The sequence below is a fragment of the Salvelinus alpinus genome, chromosome 4 (genome assembly GCF_045679555.1).
Source record: "Salvelinus alpinus chromosome 4, SLU_Salpinus.1, whole genome shotgun sequence".
NCBI lineage: Eukaryota > Metazoa > Chordata > Actinopteri > Salmoniformes > Salmonidae > Salvelinus > Salvelinus alpinus.
Genome location: NC_092089.1, coordinates 35,853,711 through 35,872,694, shown reverse-complemented (window position 1 = coordinate 35,872,694; position 18,984 = coordinate 35,853,711). Strand labels below are relative to the sequence as shown.

The 18,984-nt window shown below is 43.1% G+C and overlaps 2 protein-coding genes across 4 annotated transcripts; one reads left to right on the top strand and one right to left on the bottom strand.

Annotated features, from left to right (window-relative positions):
- Positions 1-4,673: 4,673 nt before the first annotated feature.
- On the bottom strand, positions 4,674-7,833 carry LOC139572474 (adenosine receptor A1-like). Its single transcript, XM_071395216.1, has 2 exons — positions 7,472-7,833; positions 4,674-5,582 (listed from the first exon to the last, which is right to left on the bottom strand). The coding sequence occupies exons 1-2, from the start codon at positions 7,831-7,833 to the stop codon at positions 4,751-4,753; spliced, it is 1,194 nt and encodes a 397-aa protein (XP_071251317.1). The 3' UTR covers positions 4,674-4,750.
- A 4,684-nt stretch (positions 7,834-12,517) lies between these two features.
- On the top strand, positions 12,518-18,388 carry LOC139573431 (small ribosomal subunit protein eS19). Of its 3 annotated transcripts, none has more exons than XM_071396855.1 (6): positions 12,518-12,633; positions 13,587-13,657; positions 15,403-15,503; positions 15,712-15,895; positions 17,039-17,093; positions 18,319-18,388. In XM_071396855.1, the coding sequence occupies exons 2-6, from the start codon at positions 13,587-13,589 to the stop codon at positions 18,361-18,363; spliced, it is 456 nt and encodes a 151-aa protein (XP_071252956.1). In that variant the 5' UTR covers positions 12,518-12,633; the 3' UTR covers positions 18,364-18,388. The 3 variants fall into 3 exon arrangements, with proteins under 3 accessions (XP_071252956.1, XP_071252955.1, XP_071252957.1); XM_071396854.1 differs by having other exon boundaries at positions 12,627-12,817; XM_071396856.1 differs by having other exon boundaries at positions 12,632-12,671.
- Positions 18,389-18,984: the final 596 nt, after the last annotated feature.

Here is an 18,984-nt window from a genome sequence, read left to right as displayed (position 1 = left end):
TAGAGATTATTTCAGATTTTATTTCTTTCATCACATTCCCAGTGGGTCAGAAGTTTACATACACTCAGTTAGTATTTGGTAGCATTGCCTTTAAATTGTTTGGGTCAAACGTTTCGGGTAGCCTTCCACAAGATTCCCACAATAATTTGGGTGACTTTTGGCCCATTCCTCCTGACAGAGCTGGTGTAACTGAATGAGGTTTGTAAGGCCTCCTTGCTCGCACACGCTTTTTCAGTTCTGCCCACAAATGTTCTATAGGATTGAGGTCAAGGCTTTGTGATGGCCACTCCAATACATTGACTTTGTTGTTCTAAAGCCATTTTGCCACAACTTTGGAAGTATGCTTGGGGTCATTGTCCATTTGGAAGACCCATTTGCAACCAAGCATTAACTTCCTGACTGAGGTCTTGAGATGTTGCTTCAAATTATCCACATAATTTCCTTGCATCATGATGCCATCTATTTTGTGAAGTGCACCAGTCCCTCCTGCAACAAAGCACCCCCAAAACATGATGCTGCCAACCCCGTGTTTCACGGTTGGGATGGTGTTCTTCAGTTTGCAAGCCTCCCCCTTTTTCCTCCAAACATAATGATGGTCATTATGGCCAAACAGTTTTATTTTTGTTTCATCAGACCAGAGGACAAAAATATGCAAAAATATCCTCTGTGTGCAACATAAAACACCAAATAAGGCATGCATAGCAGAATTAGGCCGATACCGTCTAATTATTAAAATCCAGAAAAGAGCTGTTCAATTCTCCAACCACCTAATAGGAAGCGATTCCAAAACCTTCCATAACAAAGCCATCACCTACAGAGAAATTAACCTGGAGAATAGCCCCCTAAACAAACTGTTCCTGAGGCTCTGTTCACACACAGACCCAACAGAGCCCCAGGACAGCAACACAATTAGACCCAACCAAATCATGACAAAACAAAAAGATAATTACTTGACACATTGGAAAGAATTGACAAAAAACAGAGCAAACTAGAATGCTTGTCACGATCGTCGTATTGAGGAGACCAAGACGCAGCGTGAGATGTATACATTCTTCTTTATTAAAACAAAGGACACTAAACAAACTAACGTGAAGCTATAAACACGAATGCTGACATGCAACTACACATAGACAATAACCCACAAAAACAAAATGGAAAATGGCAACTTAAATAGGATCCCCAATCAGAGACAACGATAAACAGCTGTCTTTGATTGGGAACCAATTCAGGCCACCATAGACCTACATTTACCTAGACAATACCAAAACCCCATAGATATACAAAAATCCCTAGACAAGACAAAAACACACATACCACCCTCGTCACACCCTGACCTAACCAAAATAATAAAGAAAACAAAGATAACTAAGGTCAGGGCGTGACAATGCTATTTGGCCCTAAACAGAGAGTACACCGTGGCAGAATACCTGACAACTGTGACTGACCCAAACTTAAGGAAATCTTTGACTATGTACAGACTCAGTGAGCATAACCTAGCAATTGAGAAAGGCCACCGAAGGCAGACCTGGCTCTCAAGAGAAGACAGGTTATCTGCACACTGCCCGCAAAATGAGGTGGAAACTGAGCTGCACTTCCTAACCTCCTGCCAAATGTATGACCATATTAGAGACACATATTTCCCTCAGATTACACAGACCAACAAAGAAATCGAAAACAAATCCAATTTTGATAAACTCCCATATCTACTGGGTGAAATACCACAGTGTGCCGTCACAGCAACAAGATGTGTGACCTGTTGCCACAAGAAAAGGGCAACCAGTGAAGAACAAACACCATTGTAAATACAACCTATATTTACACTACCGTTCAAAAGTTTGGGATCACTTAGAAATGTCCTTGTTTTCGAAAGAAAAGCAAATTTTTCGTCCATTAAAATAACATCAAATTGATCAGAAATACAGTGTAGACATTGTTAATGTTGTAAATGACTATTGTAGCTGGAAATGGCAGATTCTTTATGGAATATCTACATAGGCTACAGAGGCCCATTACCAGCAACCATCACTCCTGTGTTTCAATGGCACGTTGCAAAATGGTTTTCTAATGATCAATTAGCCTTTTAAAATGATCAACTTGGATTAGCTAACACAACGTGCCATTGAAACACAGGAGTGATGGTTGCTGGTAATGGGCCTCTGAAAGCCTATGTAGATATTCCATAAAAAATCTGCCATTTCCAGCTACAATAGTCATTTACAACATTAACAATGTCTACACTGTATTTCTGATCAATTTTATGTTATTTTAATGGACAAGAATATTTGCTTTTCTATCAAAAACAAGTGACCCCAAACTTTTGAACATAGTGTATGTTTATTTATTTTCCCTTTTGTACTTGAACTATTTGCACATTTTTACAACACTATATATAGACATAATATGACATTTGAAATGTATTTATTATTTTGGAACTTTTGTGAGTCTAATGTTTACTGTTATTTTGTATTGTTTATTTCACTTTAGTTTATTATCTATTTCACTTGCTTTAGCAATGTATACATACAGTATGTTTCCCATGCCAGTAAACCCCCAAATTGAACATTGAATTGAGAGAGAGAGAGAAAGAAAGAAAGAGAGAGAGAGAGAGAGAGAAAGAAAGAAAGAAAGAAAGAAAGAAAGAGAGAGAGAAAGAAAGAGAGAGAGAAAGAAAGAGAGAGAGAGAAAGAAAGAGAGAGAGAGAAAGAGAGAGAGGGAGAAAGAAAGAAAGAAAGAAAGAGAGAGAGAGAGAAAGAAATAGAGAGAGAGAGAAAGAAAGAGAGAGAGAGGGAGAAAGAAAGAGAGAGAGGGAGAAAGAAAGAGAGAGAGAGAGAGAAAGAGAAAGAAAGAGAGAGAGAAAGAAAAAGAAAGAGAGAGATAGAGCATGTAGATAAGTGCATCATTTTTCACACCAACGTGGCCAGAAGATGAACAATCCAATTAGTTAGAGCAAGGCCTTTTATTTAAGGAGTGTTAGATTTACACAGTTAATCAAAACAGCCATGAAGAACGTTTCTCTGCTATAATTATGAGGGCGTCGCCAACCATGCTGTTATTACTGTGTGTTTAATTAAACATGATCAAAGCTAGATCTATAGCATCCGCAGCAGCAGCAGCTGCATTAGGCATGTTACAATGCAGCCATATCCTGATCTAGTCCCAGGCTTAGTTCTGGATCAGTGTGAGATTAGAAGAAGTCAGCTGCGTGATATTTACTCTCTCAGTAGCTAGGTTTCCATCCAATTGGCGACAGATTTTCGTGTGAATATTCTGAAGTCCTCATTAAAACAATATGCGCATTTTCTGTCCAGAGATGTGCTTCCAACAAATGTTCTCGTTGCTGATAAAAAAAAACTGTGCACGATGATGTAGTACACATAAAAATTACTTTTGCAGTTAAATTACCATGTACTGAATAAAAAATAGAATATCATTTTCAACTCTACTGATGGTTTAGTCACAAAAATGTTTGCGTTATATAGCAAATATGCCCACTCTGGTTTAGCATTTGCGCTCAAGACAACAGCTGACAGATACAGTGTGGGTGATGAGATTATTATGGATAAAAGAGCAAGATCATTTTAATTTTTAAATGGCAGAATGAGAACGATATTTATTGTAAAGGAGCATGAAGTTCATCACTTGCATTTTCACCACCCTGTAAAGTTGATCATAATTGACTAAATCTGTAGCCTAATAAACTACATGGTTTCCCTAGTCGTAGTGGAAGGACCACACACCATGTCATCGTGTGACTCCAAGTTTACTTCGGTATGATGGTTATTAAATACATATTTGCGCGTAAAGGCGTTTCCTCGCTATTTCTCACATTATGAATTTTACCGACACAAAAAGATCCCAGCTTGTCTAGCGTATTTTGTTTGGCTGACATTTGGAACGTCTACTGACAAATTAGATGTTTCCATCAGGCCTGTCTTGACCTTTTTTACGTACTTTACACAGCATAAAAAATGTACTTTATGAAATGTACTTTACACAGCATAAAAAGGTTGGATGTAAGCCTGGTTAGTGACCTTATTTGATATGAGACTCAATAATTAAACAGCACAGTGTGTGAAAAACGAATTAAGTCTAGTATGTGCTACTGACAGGTTGATGAATATATATGGGGATACATTCACAAAGAAGCTCCTTGTGAATCACACAAAGATACATGGCGCTGTTTACACACAATGATTGGAACTTATGTTTGTGGACAAACTTCCAGGGAAATTGGATGTTCAGCAATTTTGAAGTATTACCATATTAGACATGTGTGTAAACAGAGCCTAAGAGAGTGAATTAGAACATATGAGATGGGAATGCTGGTGTTGTAACTATGTGTTAACACACACACCTTCCCTGTTTCCCGTTCCATGTTACACACACACCTTCCCTGTTTCCCGTTCCATGTTACACACACACCTTCCCTGTTTCCCGTTCCATGTTACACACACACCTTCCCTGTTTCCCGTTCCATGTTACACACACACCTTCCCTGTTTCCCCTTCCATGTTACACACACACCTTCCCTGTTTCCCGTTCCATGTTACACACACACCTTCCCTGTTTCCCGTTCCATGTTACACACACACCTTCCCTGTTTCCCGTTCCATGTTACACACACACCTTCCCTGTTTCCCCTTCCATGTTACACACACACCTTCCCTGTTTCCCGTTCCATGTTACACACACACCTTCCCTGTTTCCCGTTCCATGTTACACACACACCTTCCCTGTTTCCCGTTCCATGTTACACACACACATCTGGGCACAGCCTCCCTTTGAGTGAGCAGGATGCCGCCTGCACAGCTGAACACAGGGCTCCGCCCACCGTCTTACCCCCTGTGGGGGTCAGGTGGGGCAGAGGCAGGGGTACCTGTTCGGCCCCCACCCGTTGTATGGGAATGGTGAAGAGGAGAGGGGGCACCAGACCGTAGAGCTGCGACAGGAGCGAGACCAGCGGGAAAGCCCAGGTCGGGGGCAGTGTGCCTGGGGAGAAAAGCAGGAGGGAGTGGGTGATGTGAAGGGGTAGGCACAGGAGGACAAGGAGGCAGAGGGAGAGGCCAAGGGAGCGGGCACGGGGAGAGCGGCGTTTTGGGGGGCCAGAACCCGGACCATCAGGGTCCTGTCTGGGCATCACACAGACCAGATCTAGGTAAATGGCCAGCAGGCCCATTAGGGGGAGCAGGAAGACGGTCACCCCATAGACATAGACCAGGAACTGGGGGCTGAGGACAGTGTCGGGGGCACACACCCCCCAGTGGCTCCCATGGATCTCTGCATAGGTGAAGTTATGGAGATCCTCCACGTAGAACTTGGACAGGAAGCCGCCGTAAGGGAGGTACTTCCCGATCACAGAGCGGTCCTGGTTGTACTTGGGAGGCATCGGACGGGGAGGAGGGGAGGTCCAGTTGCCTGGGGGGATGCCGTCCAGCCCCAGCCCATCCAGCCATCCCTCATCCCCTCCCCAGGTGTCCAGGACGTTCCAGCCGATGAATTGGGCAAAGGAGGAGAGGACAGAGGCCACCCAGCACAGCAGGACCACACACAGGGCCCGCCGACGTGTCACCAGCAAACTGTACCTGAAACAGAGAGAGAACCCAGTGGGTCAAATGAAGCCAGCATGCACTGATGTTCTAGAGCAGGGGTCTTCAACCTTGTTTACCCAGGGACCCCTGCCGAGGCAAACTGGCAACCCAGGGAGCCCCATCATATGTTAACCAAAAATGTATTTTTCACGTCTTGTCTTATCATCAGGTGAATGATAATGGCGAGGAGAAGTAACATTAACCAACATTTTAAAATAAATAGATTTGGTAGACAGTTTTTCATTATTTTTACCTCCCCACATTATAATTGGAAGTATAAACACTAACATAGCCTATTAACTAGACAAAGGTAACTCCAAACACATTTTTGCTAAAAGTAGCTGTTCAGCTGGTTTAAAAAAAGAAAAAACATGTGTTGTCAAAAATGTATGTCCAAGAAATGAAAGCTTACCAGCAACCAGTGGCACTTTCTGTGACCCGTACTTTTCAACGCCAATGTCAGATACTCCAGTGAGCAGAGATGGGCAGTATTTCTGTTACATGTATTTGAAATATGTCTTTCAATTACTTCTGAGTATTCTGTCATTTGTTTTACCCTGGGCTGAACTACACTCCAATGTATTTTGTAACAATATACCTTCAAGAGCTGTAATTAGCATTTTAAAAATACAAAATAAATTTTCTATACCATTTTCTATAGCGGTTTCCCCTGCATTGGTATCAAAAGTCTAATGGCACTACGGTGTGATAAGAGAGTCTGCTTAATGAACAATTGCAAAGCATGTTGAGTAGTATTCTCCACGTCAAAATAAGGCCAATAATAATACACAGTGTGCTTTGCTGTTCATTTTGGTAAATTTTCACATATACAGTACATTTCCATTTTGGTCATTTAGCAGACACTCTTATCCAGAGTGACTTGCAGTCAGTGCATTCAACTAAGGTAGATAAACAACAACATATCACAGTCATAACAAGTAAAACTTTCTATAACTGTTACAAATGTAGTTCTGTATTTCAAAATATGAAATATATGTATTTGTATTAAATACATTTCAAACGTATTTGGTAGTTTACTTTGATACATTGATCTTTATGGTATTATCAGGTGTGATGGTAAGACCCAGATGCAGACAACGTCGAATTAATAATGGTTTAAAAATCCAACAGGGTTAGGCAATAAACAGGTCAAGGCAGGCAGGGGTCAGTAAACCAGAGATGGGGCAACGGTACCGTACGGCAGGCAGGCTCAGGGTCAGGGGCAGGCAGAGTGGTCAGGCAGGTGGGCTCAGAGTCAGGACAGGCAAGGGTCAAAACCAGGAGGGTGAGAAAAGAGAGACTGGGAAAAGCAGGAGCTGAGACACAAAAACGCTGGTTGACTTGACAAACAAGACGAACTGGCAACAAACAGAGAACACAGGTATGAATACACAGGGGATAATGTGGAAGATGGGCAACACCTGGAGTGGGGTGGAGACAATCACAAAGACAGGTGAAACAGATCAGGGTGTGACAGGTATTTTGTAATTGTATTGTGTAATTAGTCATTTTTGCCCATCCCTCCCAATGAGTGTAATGAGCTCCAATGAGTGTAATGAGCTCCATTGAGTGTAATGAACTCCAATGAGTGTAATTTGCTCAATATAAGGAGTTGAGAAATAAAGTCATCATCATTTGAAAGAAGATTTTCTCACATTTTCTACTGTATGTAATAATACAATTGTTTATTCTGTTGTTTCTAGCATTATTCATAAAAATATAATTTTTTCCACTTTTTGGTTTGTTTTTCTTTTTATATTTTTGTCGGAACTCCGTTTGAATACCCCTGAGTGCAGTCCGGAGAATATTTGGCAAATTCTTTCAGGTGCACTTGATTTAGCTTTGGTACTTTTTACCCCCCCCCCTCTCCCTCTCTGACTCACCTGCTCCCCATGCGGTGCTTCAGGTGGGAGTTGAGGGTCATGAGCAGCAGCAGGCAGACAGTGAACTGCCTGACCAGCAGAGGACAGCACACCAGGGTGATGCAGGTGTACAGGCACTGGGGACTCCTCAGGTTCAGCAGCACAGAGACAGGGACCCCCGCCGCACCCCCCACTGCCCCCACCCAGCCCAGACACAACTTCAGGCAGGCAGAAACACTCCCGCTCCGGGTATGACCACCTCCACCCTGGCCTCCTCCATCCTCCTCGATCCCACCACCACCCATAGACATCCTCACACTCACCACGATCACCGACACAGATACCACACATTGACTCACCGAGTTCAACCACATGTGCTCCATAGCTGAACCTAAGAGGGGGACAGAGACAAATGGGTGGGGGAGGTAGCAGAGGAAAGAGAGAGAAGAAGACAAGAGTGAAACTGGTTGAGGTGTCAAACCTAGAGTAACTCTAAGAGATCATTCAAAGTTCCTTCTGCACTTCTCCCAACGGTGGATGTCCTATCACGGCTCCCTAGCTAATTATTAACATTGCCCAATTGGCTCTTTCATCCCCTCCTCTCCCGTGAAACTGGCTTCCAGGTGAGGTTGCTAATGATTATTTATATTTTTGTACCTTTATTTAACTAGGCAAGTCAGTTAAGAACAAATTCTTATTTACAATGATGGCCTACCAAAAGGCAATAGGCCTCCTGCGGGGATGGGGGCTGGGATTAAAAATTAAACATAATACAATATATAGGACAAAACAAACATCACAACAAGAGAAACACCACAACACTACATTAAGAGAAACCTAAGACAAAGTGGGTGGGGTTATATCCTGCCTTGTTGGCCCTGTCCGGAGGTATCGTCGGACGGGGCCACAGTGTCTCCCGACCCCTCCTGTCTCAGCCTCAAGTATCTATGCTGCAATAGTTTATGTGTCTGGGGGCTAGGGTCAGTCTGTTATATCTGGTGAAATTCTCCTGTCTTATCCGGTGTCCTGTGTGAAGTTAAGTGTGCTCCCTCTAATTCTCTCTCTCTCCCTCTCCCTCCCCTCCCGGAGGACCTGAGCCCTGGGACCATGCCTCAGGACTATCTGGCCTGATGACTCCTTGCTGTCCCAAGTCCACCTGGTCGTGCTGCTGCTCCAGTTTCAACTGTTCTGCCTGTGGCTATGGAACCCTGACCTGTTCACCGGATGTGCTACCTTGTCCCGGACGTGCTTTTTTCGACTCTCTTTCTCTACTGCACCTGCTGTCTCAAACTCAGAATGCCCGGCTATGAAAAGCCAACTGACATTTACTCCTGAGGTGCTGACCTGTTGCACCCTCGACAACCACTGTGATTATTATTATTTGACCCTGCTGGTCATGTATGAACATTTGAACATCTTGGCCATGTACTGTTATAATCTCCACCCAGTACAGCCAGAAGAGGACTGGCCACCCCTCAGAGCCTCTCTAGGGTTCTTCCTAGGTTCCTGCCTTTGTAGGGAGTTTTTCCTAGCCACCGTGCTTCTACATCTGCATTGCTTGCTGTTTGGGGTTTTAGGCTGGGTTTCTGTATAGCACTTTGTGACATCGGCTGATGTTAAAAGGGCTTTATAAATAAATGTGATTGAGAGTGATTTAGCATGGCAGCAACACATGACAACACAGCATATTAGCAACATGACATGGTAGCAACACAACAATGCAGCAGCACAACATGGTACCAGCACAAAATATGGTATACACATTATTGGGCACATGAGGAAGCATTCTCAGTCAATTTACTTGGGACATAAAAAAAGACAATGGCAATAGTTTGAGAAGAAAGGGGGTAAGAATGTAGAGAGTGAGTGAGTGGGAGGTCTAAAAGAGAAAGATTGATTGAGAAAAGCGAGTGGTGGGAGGACAGAGTAAAGGAAAAATAAATGAAAAGGGAGAAGCAGAGGCAGGAAGTTGAGGGGGAGAGATTGTTAGATATTTGTTCTAGGTATTGGAGACCTGTACGGGTACTTGGAGAGTGAAAAGGTCAGCGTAGACTGGACCTGACAGCGCACTCACACTGAGGATGTGAGCACCATGCAAACACAGTGTAGAGAGGGTAGGCTCTGTGAAACAGACCATTAACATCACACACTGCAGCAGACAGACAGAGCAGGAGACATTGGTGTGAACTTGCTCGAGTGTGATTGACAGGTAATTTCAGAACATTTTCAAACAATGGTCTCAAATAAAGCAAAGCGTCTGGATATTGAAATAGCAGATTTAGCGCTGTAATATGCCACCTGTCTCCTCAGAATAATTAGTTTGACCTTTTCAGGACATCCAGACGACAAGTTGTCCGTTTTCATAATAATTATGACTGACTGGAATAATTGTTTTATACAGCTGCATAATCAGTTGATACAGTTGTCTCCTGTCCTGCTCCTTGAAGGGCCTTGAAATAATTATTGGAGTTCATTACACCTTATGTGGTTGTCTTCGGTTTGAATCCGTGACTGGTCGCTTTCAATGTGATTAATTTACTTTTGCTAATCAATTAAGCATTGAGAGACAACACAAGCATACAGACTCACAGCCAACCTACACAGTCAGAGCTTTAGATCAGATAGTAGGAAGCTCAATGGATGACAGAAAATATGATAGAGAATATAATGGAAGGAGAATGGATAGAGAACAGAAGGTGATTTTGTGGACCCCAGGAAGAGAAGCTGCTGCTATATCGCAACAGCTAATGGGGATCCTAATAAAATACCAAATCCCAAAATATAGCTGTCTAGAACAGTAGAATAAATGAGAAAATACCAAATTACCTGATATGTTGTGGATGTATAGATCTGGATAAGAGCGTCTGCTAAATGACTAAAATGTAAATGTAAAATGTAAATATAAGTCTGTGACAGTTCTAATCTGTCCTCTGTAAACCTTCCCTCGCTCTTTACCTCCTTATCTCTTCCTCTCACTCTATTCTTCTGCGCTGACTGACAGAACAAACTCACATTCATAAACCGTCATTACCCTCTCTGCCCACCTATCTCCTGGTCTTGTCTATACAAACATATCAATTGTGTCAATGTTGAAGCAGTGCTAACCTTTCCACCTGAGCTGTGCAAAGGTCACCACAAGCATTGTAAATATAAAAGACCAAGGTTATAGTTAACACATATACTCGCAGACACACACACTCAAGTCAATCGAACATGTACAAATACACACACACACACACACACACACACACACACACACACACACACACACACACACACACACACACACACACACACACACACACACACACACACACACACACACACACACACAAAAAGTTTGTGTGTAAACATAATGGCACAGATGGAAGAGGTGATGAACAGAGAAAAACAACGGAGAGAAATCAGAGAGGGACAGAGAACGCAATCTCTTATCCACTGAAGGGTTTGGGCATTGTTCTGTGGCAGCAGTACATTTACACGTGCCGTGTTTCAGGCAGCAGTACATTTACACGTGCCGTGTTTCAGGCAGCAGTACATTTACACGTGCCGTGTTTCAGGCAGCAGTACATTTACACGTGCCGTGATTCAGGCAGCAGTACATTTACACGTGCCGTGTTTCAGGCAGCAGTACATTTACACGTGCCGTGTTTCAGGCAGCAGTACATTTACACGTGCCGTGTTTCAGGCAGCAGTACATTTACACGTGCCGTGATTCAGGCAGCAGTACATTTACACGTGCCGTGTTTCAGGCAGCATTACATTTACACGTGCCGTGATTCAGGCAGCAGTACATTTACGTGCCGTGATTCAGGCAGCAGTACATTTACGTGCCGTGATTCAGGCAGCAGTACATTTACACGTGCCGTGTTTCAGGCAGCAGTACATTTACACGTGCCGTGTTTCAGGCAGCAGTACATTTACACGTGCCGTGATTCAGGCAGCAGTACATTTACACGTGCCGTGTTTCAGGCAGCAGTACATTTACACGTGCCGTGTTTCAGGCAGCAGTACATTTACACGTGCCGTGATTCAGGCAGCAGTACATTTACGTGCCGTGATTCAGGCAGCAGTACATTTACGTGCCGTGATTCAGGCAGCAGTACATTTACACGTGCCGTGTTTCAGGCAGCAGTACATTTACGTGCCGTGATTCAGGCAGCAGTACATTTACACGTGCCGTGTTTCAGGCAGCAGTACATTTACACGTGCCGTGATTCAGGCAGCAGTACATTTACACGTGCCGTGTTTCAGGCAGCAGTACATTTACACGTGCCGTGTTTCAGGCAGCAGTACATTTACGTGCCGTGTTTCAGGCAGCAGTACATTTACACGTGCCGTGTTTCAGGCAGCAGTATATTTATTTTTCAACGGCTATTTCTAGGATAACAAAGAACAAATGAAGTGGCATTGTTGTTTTTTTCCATGGAGGAAATGTACCATGGGAAATAAAGAATAATTGTTGCATGCAGAATTCAAAGGAATTTGATCATGATCTCTGTCAGCAGGCTATTTGTAGAAATCCCTTAAGAATAAGATATGGTTTTATATAGTATGTATAAACTGGAAGTAGAAGCCTAAGTGTTAATGTCCATTGGTTTACTCCAATTAGGGGAGGGATGGTAGGGTTAGGGGAAAATAATAAAGGAAAATGTATATATTTTTAAATATATGTATTTTATCTATATATTTACCATACGATAAGATATTACAATGCATTTCACAGATCTTTAAATACTGACGGGATATGTCACAAGATTATTATAATAAAAACATCATTTTGAATTACAGAATCCTGGTTATTGCATTCACTGTGCAGATTATAGTAACATTAGACATTAGTATCCTATTGCTGCAATAAAAAAGTGCTTCCGTATACCACAAAAAAAATGCTAATTAATTCCTATTGCTGCTCCAGGGCACGTGCCTCTTCTTTTGCAGACAATTTCATAATTCAATGCTTTTGATTGTGATGTGGCCTTAACCTTGGGCACTGCAAACTGCTTTGAAATGCATTAGGTTTTACTCTGATTGGAGTAGAAATTCAACAACAGGGCATCTTGTAATGAAAACACGAACGTACAGGGTGAGGTCATATCTCGCGAGAACGAACGCGATCCGCCCGTTCTAACACGGGCTGGAAACCCCATCTTACTCTCTTCCTCTCGCTGTCCACAAGCAAGGTAAAGGATGTCTGGTCTCCGGCCTTATTTGACCAACTGTAATGACATTTTCGTGATAATTATTCTCCCATAACTGACCGCGTAGACATTAAACAATCAATTAACAAATACCAGGTTTTCCGGAAAGTCTACAGAGTCCTGTAGATTATTTAGAATAAAATAGATGTGCATGCAGCACTCGCACGTACGTTCCAGTGATGGCTGCCCCCATGCCTCTGCATTGGGCCTAAACATTTCGCGTTTTGTTTGTACATTTTAGATATGACAATTATGTTATCTGCGCTAACAGTGTCTTCCATTTGAATGTGTTACGCTCGTCGGCTGTTGAACTGTGATCCTTATACTGTCTGGATTTCTGCCTCGAATTTCTGATGTGGTTACATGTCTCGGTTTATAGGTTCATTGCTAGCATTGTGGCTAACTCCAGTTAGTTAGCTACCATAATTTTATTTAACGGTGCCCGGTTTGTTGGTGAGATGGTTTGCCCTGATATCAGTTATTTGCTTAAATTGGACTTCAGATCATTCAGGACTTTGCACAATATGAGGGATCTATATTATCACGAGATGTGCATGTTTTCCATCGCCACTGTTTGACAGGAAGGAAAGTAGCCTATAGAATTAACTAGCCAACTAACGTTAGTTGCCTGCTTAAGCAAGCTGTTTATCACCCATCTGGTTAGTTAACTAACTAGTTAGCTAGATAGTGTGGTTTGCAGAAAAGTTATCAGTAGTGTTTAGACGTGTAATCATCAGATTAACTGTTTGAGTATTGGGCCAGTCGAGTCATCCTATCGTCTGCACATAACTTTATAACTAACCTTAGTTACATGAGTAGCTAGGCTACATATTGAATGTGCTCAGGACCTCAATCTACCTAGGACATTCGTTGCAGTCTACATAGCATCATTCATACATTGTACCTCATACTGAAGTTATCTACCTCTCTGGCAGATGCCTGGTGTCACAGTGAAAGACGTCAACCAGCAGGAGTTTGTCCGTGCCCTATCGGCTTTCCTGAAGAAGTGAGTTTTCCTATCAGTTATTTAATATAAGTATATGTAGTCGCATACACGTGAAGCCTTGTTCAATTCTTACTTTGTAATGCATTGAGCTTTTGTGAATGAAGTTGAAGTCAGTTTACATAGACTTAGGTTGGAGTCATTAACTCGTTTTTCAACCACTCCACAAATGTCTTGTTACTACAAACTATAGTTTTGGCAAGTCGGTTAGGACATCTACTTTGTGCATAACATGATTTTTCCAACAATTGTTTACAGATTATTTCACTTAGAATTCACTGTATCACAATTCCAGTGGATCAGAAGTTTACATACACTAAGTTGACAGTGCCTTTAAATAGCTTGGAAAATTCCAGAAATAGTTGTCATGGCTTTAGAAGTTTCTGATAGGCTAATTGATATAATTTGAGTCAATTGGAGGTGAACCTGTGGATGTATTTCAAGGTCTACCTTCAAAATCAGTGCCTCTTTGCTTGACATGGGAAAATCAAAAGAAATCAGCCAAGACCTCAGATTTTTTTGTTGTTGACTTCCACAAGTCTGGTTCATCCTTGGGAGCAATTTCCAAACGCCTGAAGGTACCACGTTCATCTGTACAAACAATAGTATACAAGTATAAACGCCATGGAACCACGTAGCCGTCATACCGCTCAGGAAGGAGACGCCTTCTGTCTCCTAGAGATGAACGTACTTTGGTGTGAAAAGTGCAAATCAATCCCAGAACAACAGCAAAGGACCGTGTGAAGATTCTGGAGGAAATGGGTACAATAGTATCTATATCCACAGTAAAACGAGTCCTATATCAACATAACCTGAAAGGCCGCTCAGCAAGGAAGAAGCCACTGCTCCAAAACCACCCATTAAAAAAAAGCCAGACTACGGTTTGCAACTGCACATGGGGACAAAGATCGTACTTTTTGGAGAAATGTCCTCTGGTCTGATGAAACAAAAATAGAACTCTTTGGCCATAATGACCCTCGCTATGTTTGGAGGACAACGGGACAGGCTTGCAAGCCGAAGAACACCATCCCAACCGTTATCCACGGTGATGTAAGCATCATGTTGTGGGGGTGCTTTGCTGCAGGAGGGACTGGCGCACTTCACAAAATAGATGGCATCATGAGGATGGAAAATGATGTGGATATATTGAAGCAACATCTCAAGACATCAGTCAGGAAGTTAAAGCTTGGTCGCAAATGGGTCTTCCAATTGGACAATGACCCCAAGCATACTTCCTAAGTTGTGGCAAAATGGCTTAAGGACAACAGTCAAGGTATTGGAGTGGCCATCACAAAGCCCTAACCCCAAATCTTATAGAACTTTTGTGGGAAGAACTGAAAAAGCACGTGCGAGCGAGGAGGCCTACAAACCTGACTCAGTTACACCAGCTGTCGGGAGGAATGGGCCAAAATTCACCCAGCTTATTGGGGGAAGCTTGTGGAAGGCTACCTGAAACGTTTGACCCAAGTTAATCAATTTAAAGGCAATGCTACCAAATACTAATTTAGTGTATGTAAACTAATGACCCACTGGGAATGTGATGAAAGAAATAAAAGCTGAAATAAATCATTCTCTCTACTATTATTCTGACATTTCACTTTCTTAAAATAAAGTGGTGATCCTAACCGACCTAAGACAGGGAATTTTTACTGGGATTAAATGTCAGGAATTTTGAAACTGAGTTTAAATGTATTTGGCTAAGGTGTATGTAAACTTCCGACTTCAACTATGTGCTTTTCCTGTTCCAGGTCAGGAAAGCTGAAGGTCCCAGATTGGGTGGACATTGTCAAGCTGGCCAAACACAAGGAGCTGGCCCCCAGCGATGAGAACTGGTTCTACACCAGAGCTGGTATGATTTTGTTCATTGACATTCTTCCCTTCAGGACTACCTGTCTGCTCAGGCCGTTAGTCTAGTATGGTAGATACAATCTGTTATTGGCATTGGTTTAGACCAAAATTGGCCACAAATGATTTTCCTGACTGTTAGTGCAGAAGTATGGAATAAGATTATTGTGACTCTGGCCATCAGTGGTGTTAACCCCTTTTCTCCCTCCCAGCTTCCACAGTGCGCCACCTGTACCTGCGTGGGGGTGCGGGTGTGGGCTCCATGACCAAGATCTATGGTGGTCGCCAGAGGAACGGTGTGTGCCCTGCCCACTTCAGTGTCGGCTCCAAAAACGTGGCCCGCAAGGTGCTGCAGGCCCTCGAGCTTCTCAAGATGGTGGAGAAGAACCCCAACGGGTGAGTAGAACCATGCTGGTTAGAACGTTGTCCCTAGACACTTAAGCCAATGTCGGCGTTCTCATTGGTCCTTATGGTTAGGTTTAAGGAAAGCAAGCAGATCCTACATCTCTACTGAGAACAGAGGGAAACACCGGATATGAACTGTTACGTCACCTAGTCCAGGTCCCAGAGCACCACCGGGTTGACATTTTAAATTCACTTTTGATGCAACGCTTAAGAAAGAGTGAGAACCCCCCAAAACATTTTGTGCCCACTGAACAAAACCGTATACAGACAAAGCAACTTCAATAGTGTTGATTATATTATTTGCATGAAATCTGGATAAATGTACTATTGTCATCTTACCAGGCTCGTTCAGATTTAATTGATTTAGTAGTTTTGTAGCAATTTCTGCAAATGGTTGGGCACATTTTATCCTATGGCGGTTGTGTAGGGGTGTCACTGCCTTCTCTGGTGTTGTCAGTCGACCTGTGTAAGGGATGTTGATGTAGTCTTTGCTGTGTTACTGTACAGAATGGAGTTGATCCGTTAGTAAGGAGGAGTCGGAGGAAGGCCCTAAAAATTCAGACTCCGGCCACCCTCGTCATAGACTGTTTTCTGTTACCGCACGGCAAGGGGTACCGGAGTGCCAAGTCTAGGTCCAAAAGACTTCTTAACAGCTTCTACCCCCAAGCCACAAGACTCCTGAACAGCTAATCAAATGGCTACCCAGGCTATTTGCATTTCCTCCCCCCTTATGCTGCTGCTACTCTGTCTGCATAGCCACTTTAATAACTCTACCCACATGTACATATTACCTCGACTAACCGGTGCCCCGGCACATTGACTCTGTACTGGTACCCCCTGTATATAACCTCGCTACTGTTATTTTACTGCTGCTCTAATTATTTGTTTTTTACCTAACACTTATTTTTCTTAACTGCATTGTTGGTTCACCTTTCTAGCGCAGGCGTTCCGCTAGTGGAACCCCTTGACAACATTCCGCTGAAAAGGCAGCGTGGGAATTTTTTTTGAAATATGTAACTTTCACACATTAAGGGCTAGTAAACATTTCACTGTAAAGTCTACCTGTTGTATTCTGCGCATGTGACACGGTTTGATTAATTTGTTCTGTTGCTGACTGAACCTCTTCTCTCACAGTGGTCGCAGACTAACCGCCCAGGGAACCAGAGATCTGGACAGGATTGCTGGCCAGGTGAAGCCCTTCTCTTTACCCCACCTGCAGTTTTTGGTTACCTACCTTCTGGGGAGTCATTGGGTTGTGCAGGCCTGTTCCAGACAAACGGCAAAACTAAAAAGTTGAACTAATAAGTTAAATCGGGACCGTGAGATAATTTGGTCAAATGTGGGGGGGGGCTTATTTGTCCTTTCACACGCTCAAGTGGAACCTGTTTGGTGTTAAATGGTAATGTGTTTTTTTGCATATCCCACTTCCACTGAGACGCCCTCAGTGTGGTCACGGCCAGGCATCAGCTGTTATTGACGGAGACCCTGGAGCAGATGGGGTTAAGTGCCTTGCTCAAGGGCACATTGGCAGATTTTTCATTTAGTCTGCTTGGGGAATCGAAACCAGTAACCTTTCAGTTATTAGCCTAACGGTTAGAGCGCTGGGCCATCTGCTGCCTTGCTTGGCTGAAATAAAGGCTTTATAGCCCCAAGGCTCACCAGGACCAGGGTACTGCCTCCTTGTACCTCACCATATCAGGCCGGTGGGCCCTTGTCTAAAATGTTTTGTTGCAGAAATAAGTTTGTTTCATCACTGAAACATGTCACCCTGCACTTTGATGATAGAACATCCCACAGTGCATGTAATGAGAGCATTAGCACAGTGTTGCCCAAGCATTCAGCCTGCCTTTTGAATTCAGCCAGCTGTCCTTGTCTAGATTTATTTTCTAACTTTGCTCCTGAGCCTCACAGCCTGCATAATGAATGTCAGGCTTATTTTTTTACTGTGGTAAAAAAGAAACAGCAGCTCAGCCACTGTCGGCAGCAATCTGTCTGCCTAAGAGGAACAGCAGTGACAATCCAAGGGTAAACAAGCAGTGGGAATTTCATGCTGACTGAATCCATCGTATGGTACAGCTTCTCCCTCTTGATCCTTTGTAATGAGCTGAATTTAGATGCGCTAACCTGGCCCTCCCTGGCTGCTACATGGTGGCGTCATCGATCGGCTCGCTTCGCTTCCCCCTGTGGTGTTTTTGATGGCTTAGAAATGGTTTCTATCCCAAGGAGCTAGGTATGTGCTGTCATGACATGACTGGCATTTCTGAGGGGTTCTAGTGAAGTCATTGTCCTCAAGCTGTTTTATTCCAGTGTGATGTGGGCCTCATTACTTTGTTAGATCGAGAGCCCACTTCCTCACTGGAATTACCTCTGAACAAATCTGCAGCACTTAATGTCTTGTTTTGATGTTTCCCCAGGTTGCAGCTGCAAAGTTGCCCCCGAAGGCTGCCCCCACAGTTTAATAAATATTTTTTGGAGAAGGTGAAATCTTGTCTTCTTTTTTCTAACCTGAGCAAGTTGGAATTTACCAACAATAGATGGAAACTCTGGTTGCTTCCATGGGTTTATGGTTTTGCATACCAATGTTAGATATGTAACCTCTGGTCTTGATGTCATTGGGGGACTGGATTGATGAAGTGTAGGAGTTTTGGGTATGGTGGTCTGTTTAGTCTACACGATGTGGTTTTTGTTGAATTCCAATAAACTTCCAAAATATTATTCACCTCATGAGCTTAGTTAAATTCTTACCCTGTCATACCAGTAACACAAACTATTGGTCATTTGAGTCTTAGCTATGCATAGCTTCAAAATGTTAAACCATCATATTGATCTTTGGGCTGCTAGTTGTCTTGATACCGGCCATGGGAAGATTCTTACGCGTATGAGAAATATGGCTTGATGCGACAGTGCCATCTAGAGACGGATCTCGACTACAGCTCACCCAGCAGAAATGTCTCACAAGGAGGGGGTTCAGTGCAGCTGGAAGTCTTTGGTGTTACCTGTCAAGTTAAATGTGCACGTCCTCAAATGCACAGTGATGTTCTCCAACTCTACCAGAGGAAGAGGTGACGTGGGCTGTTTCG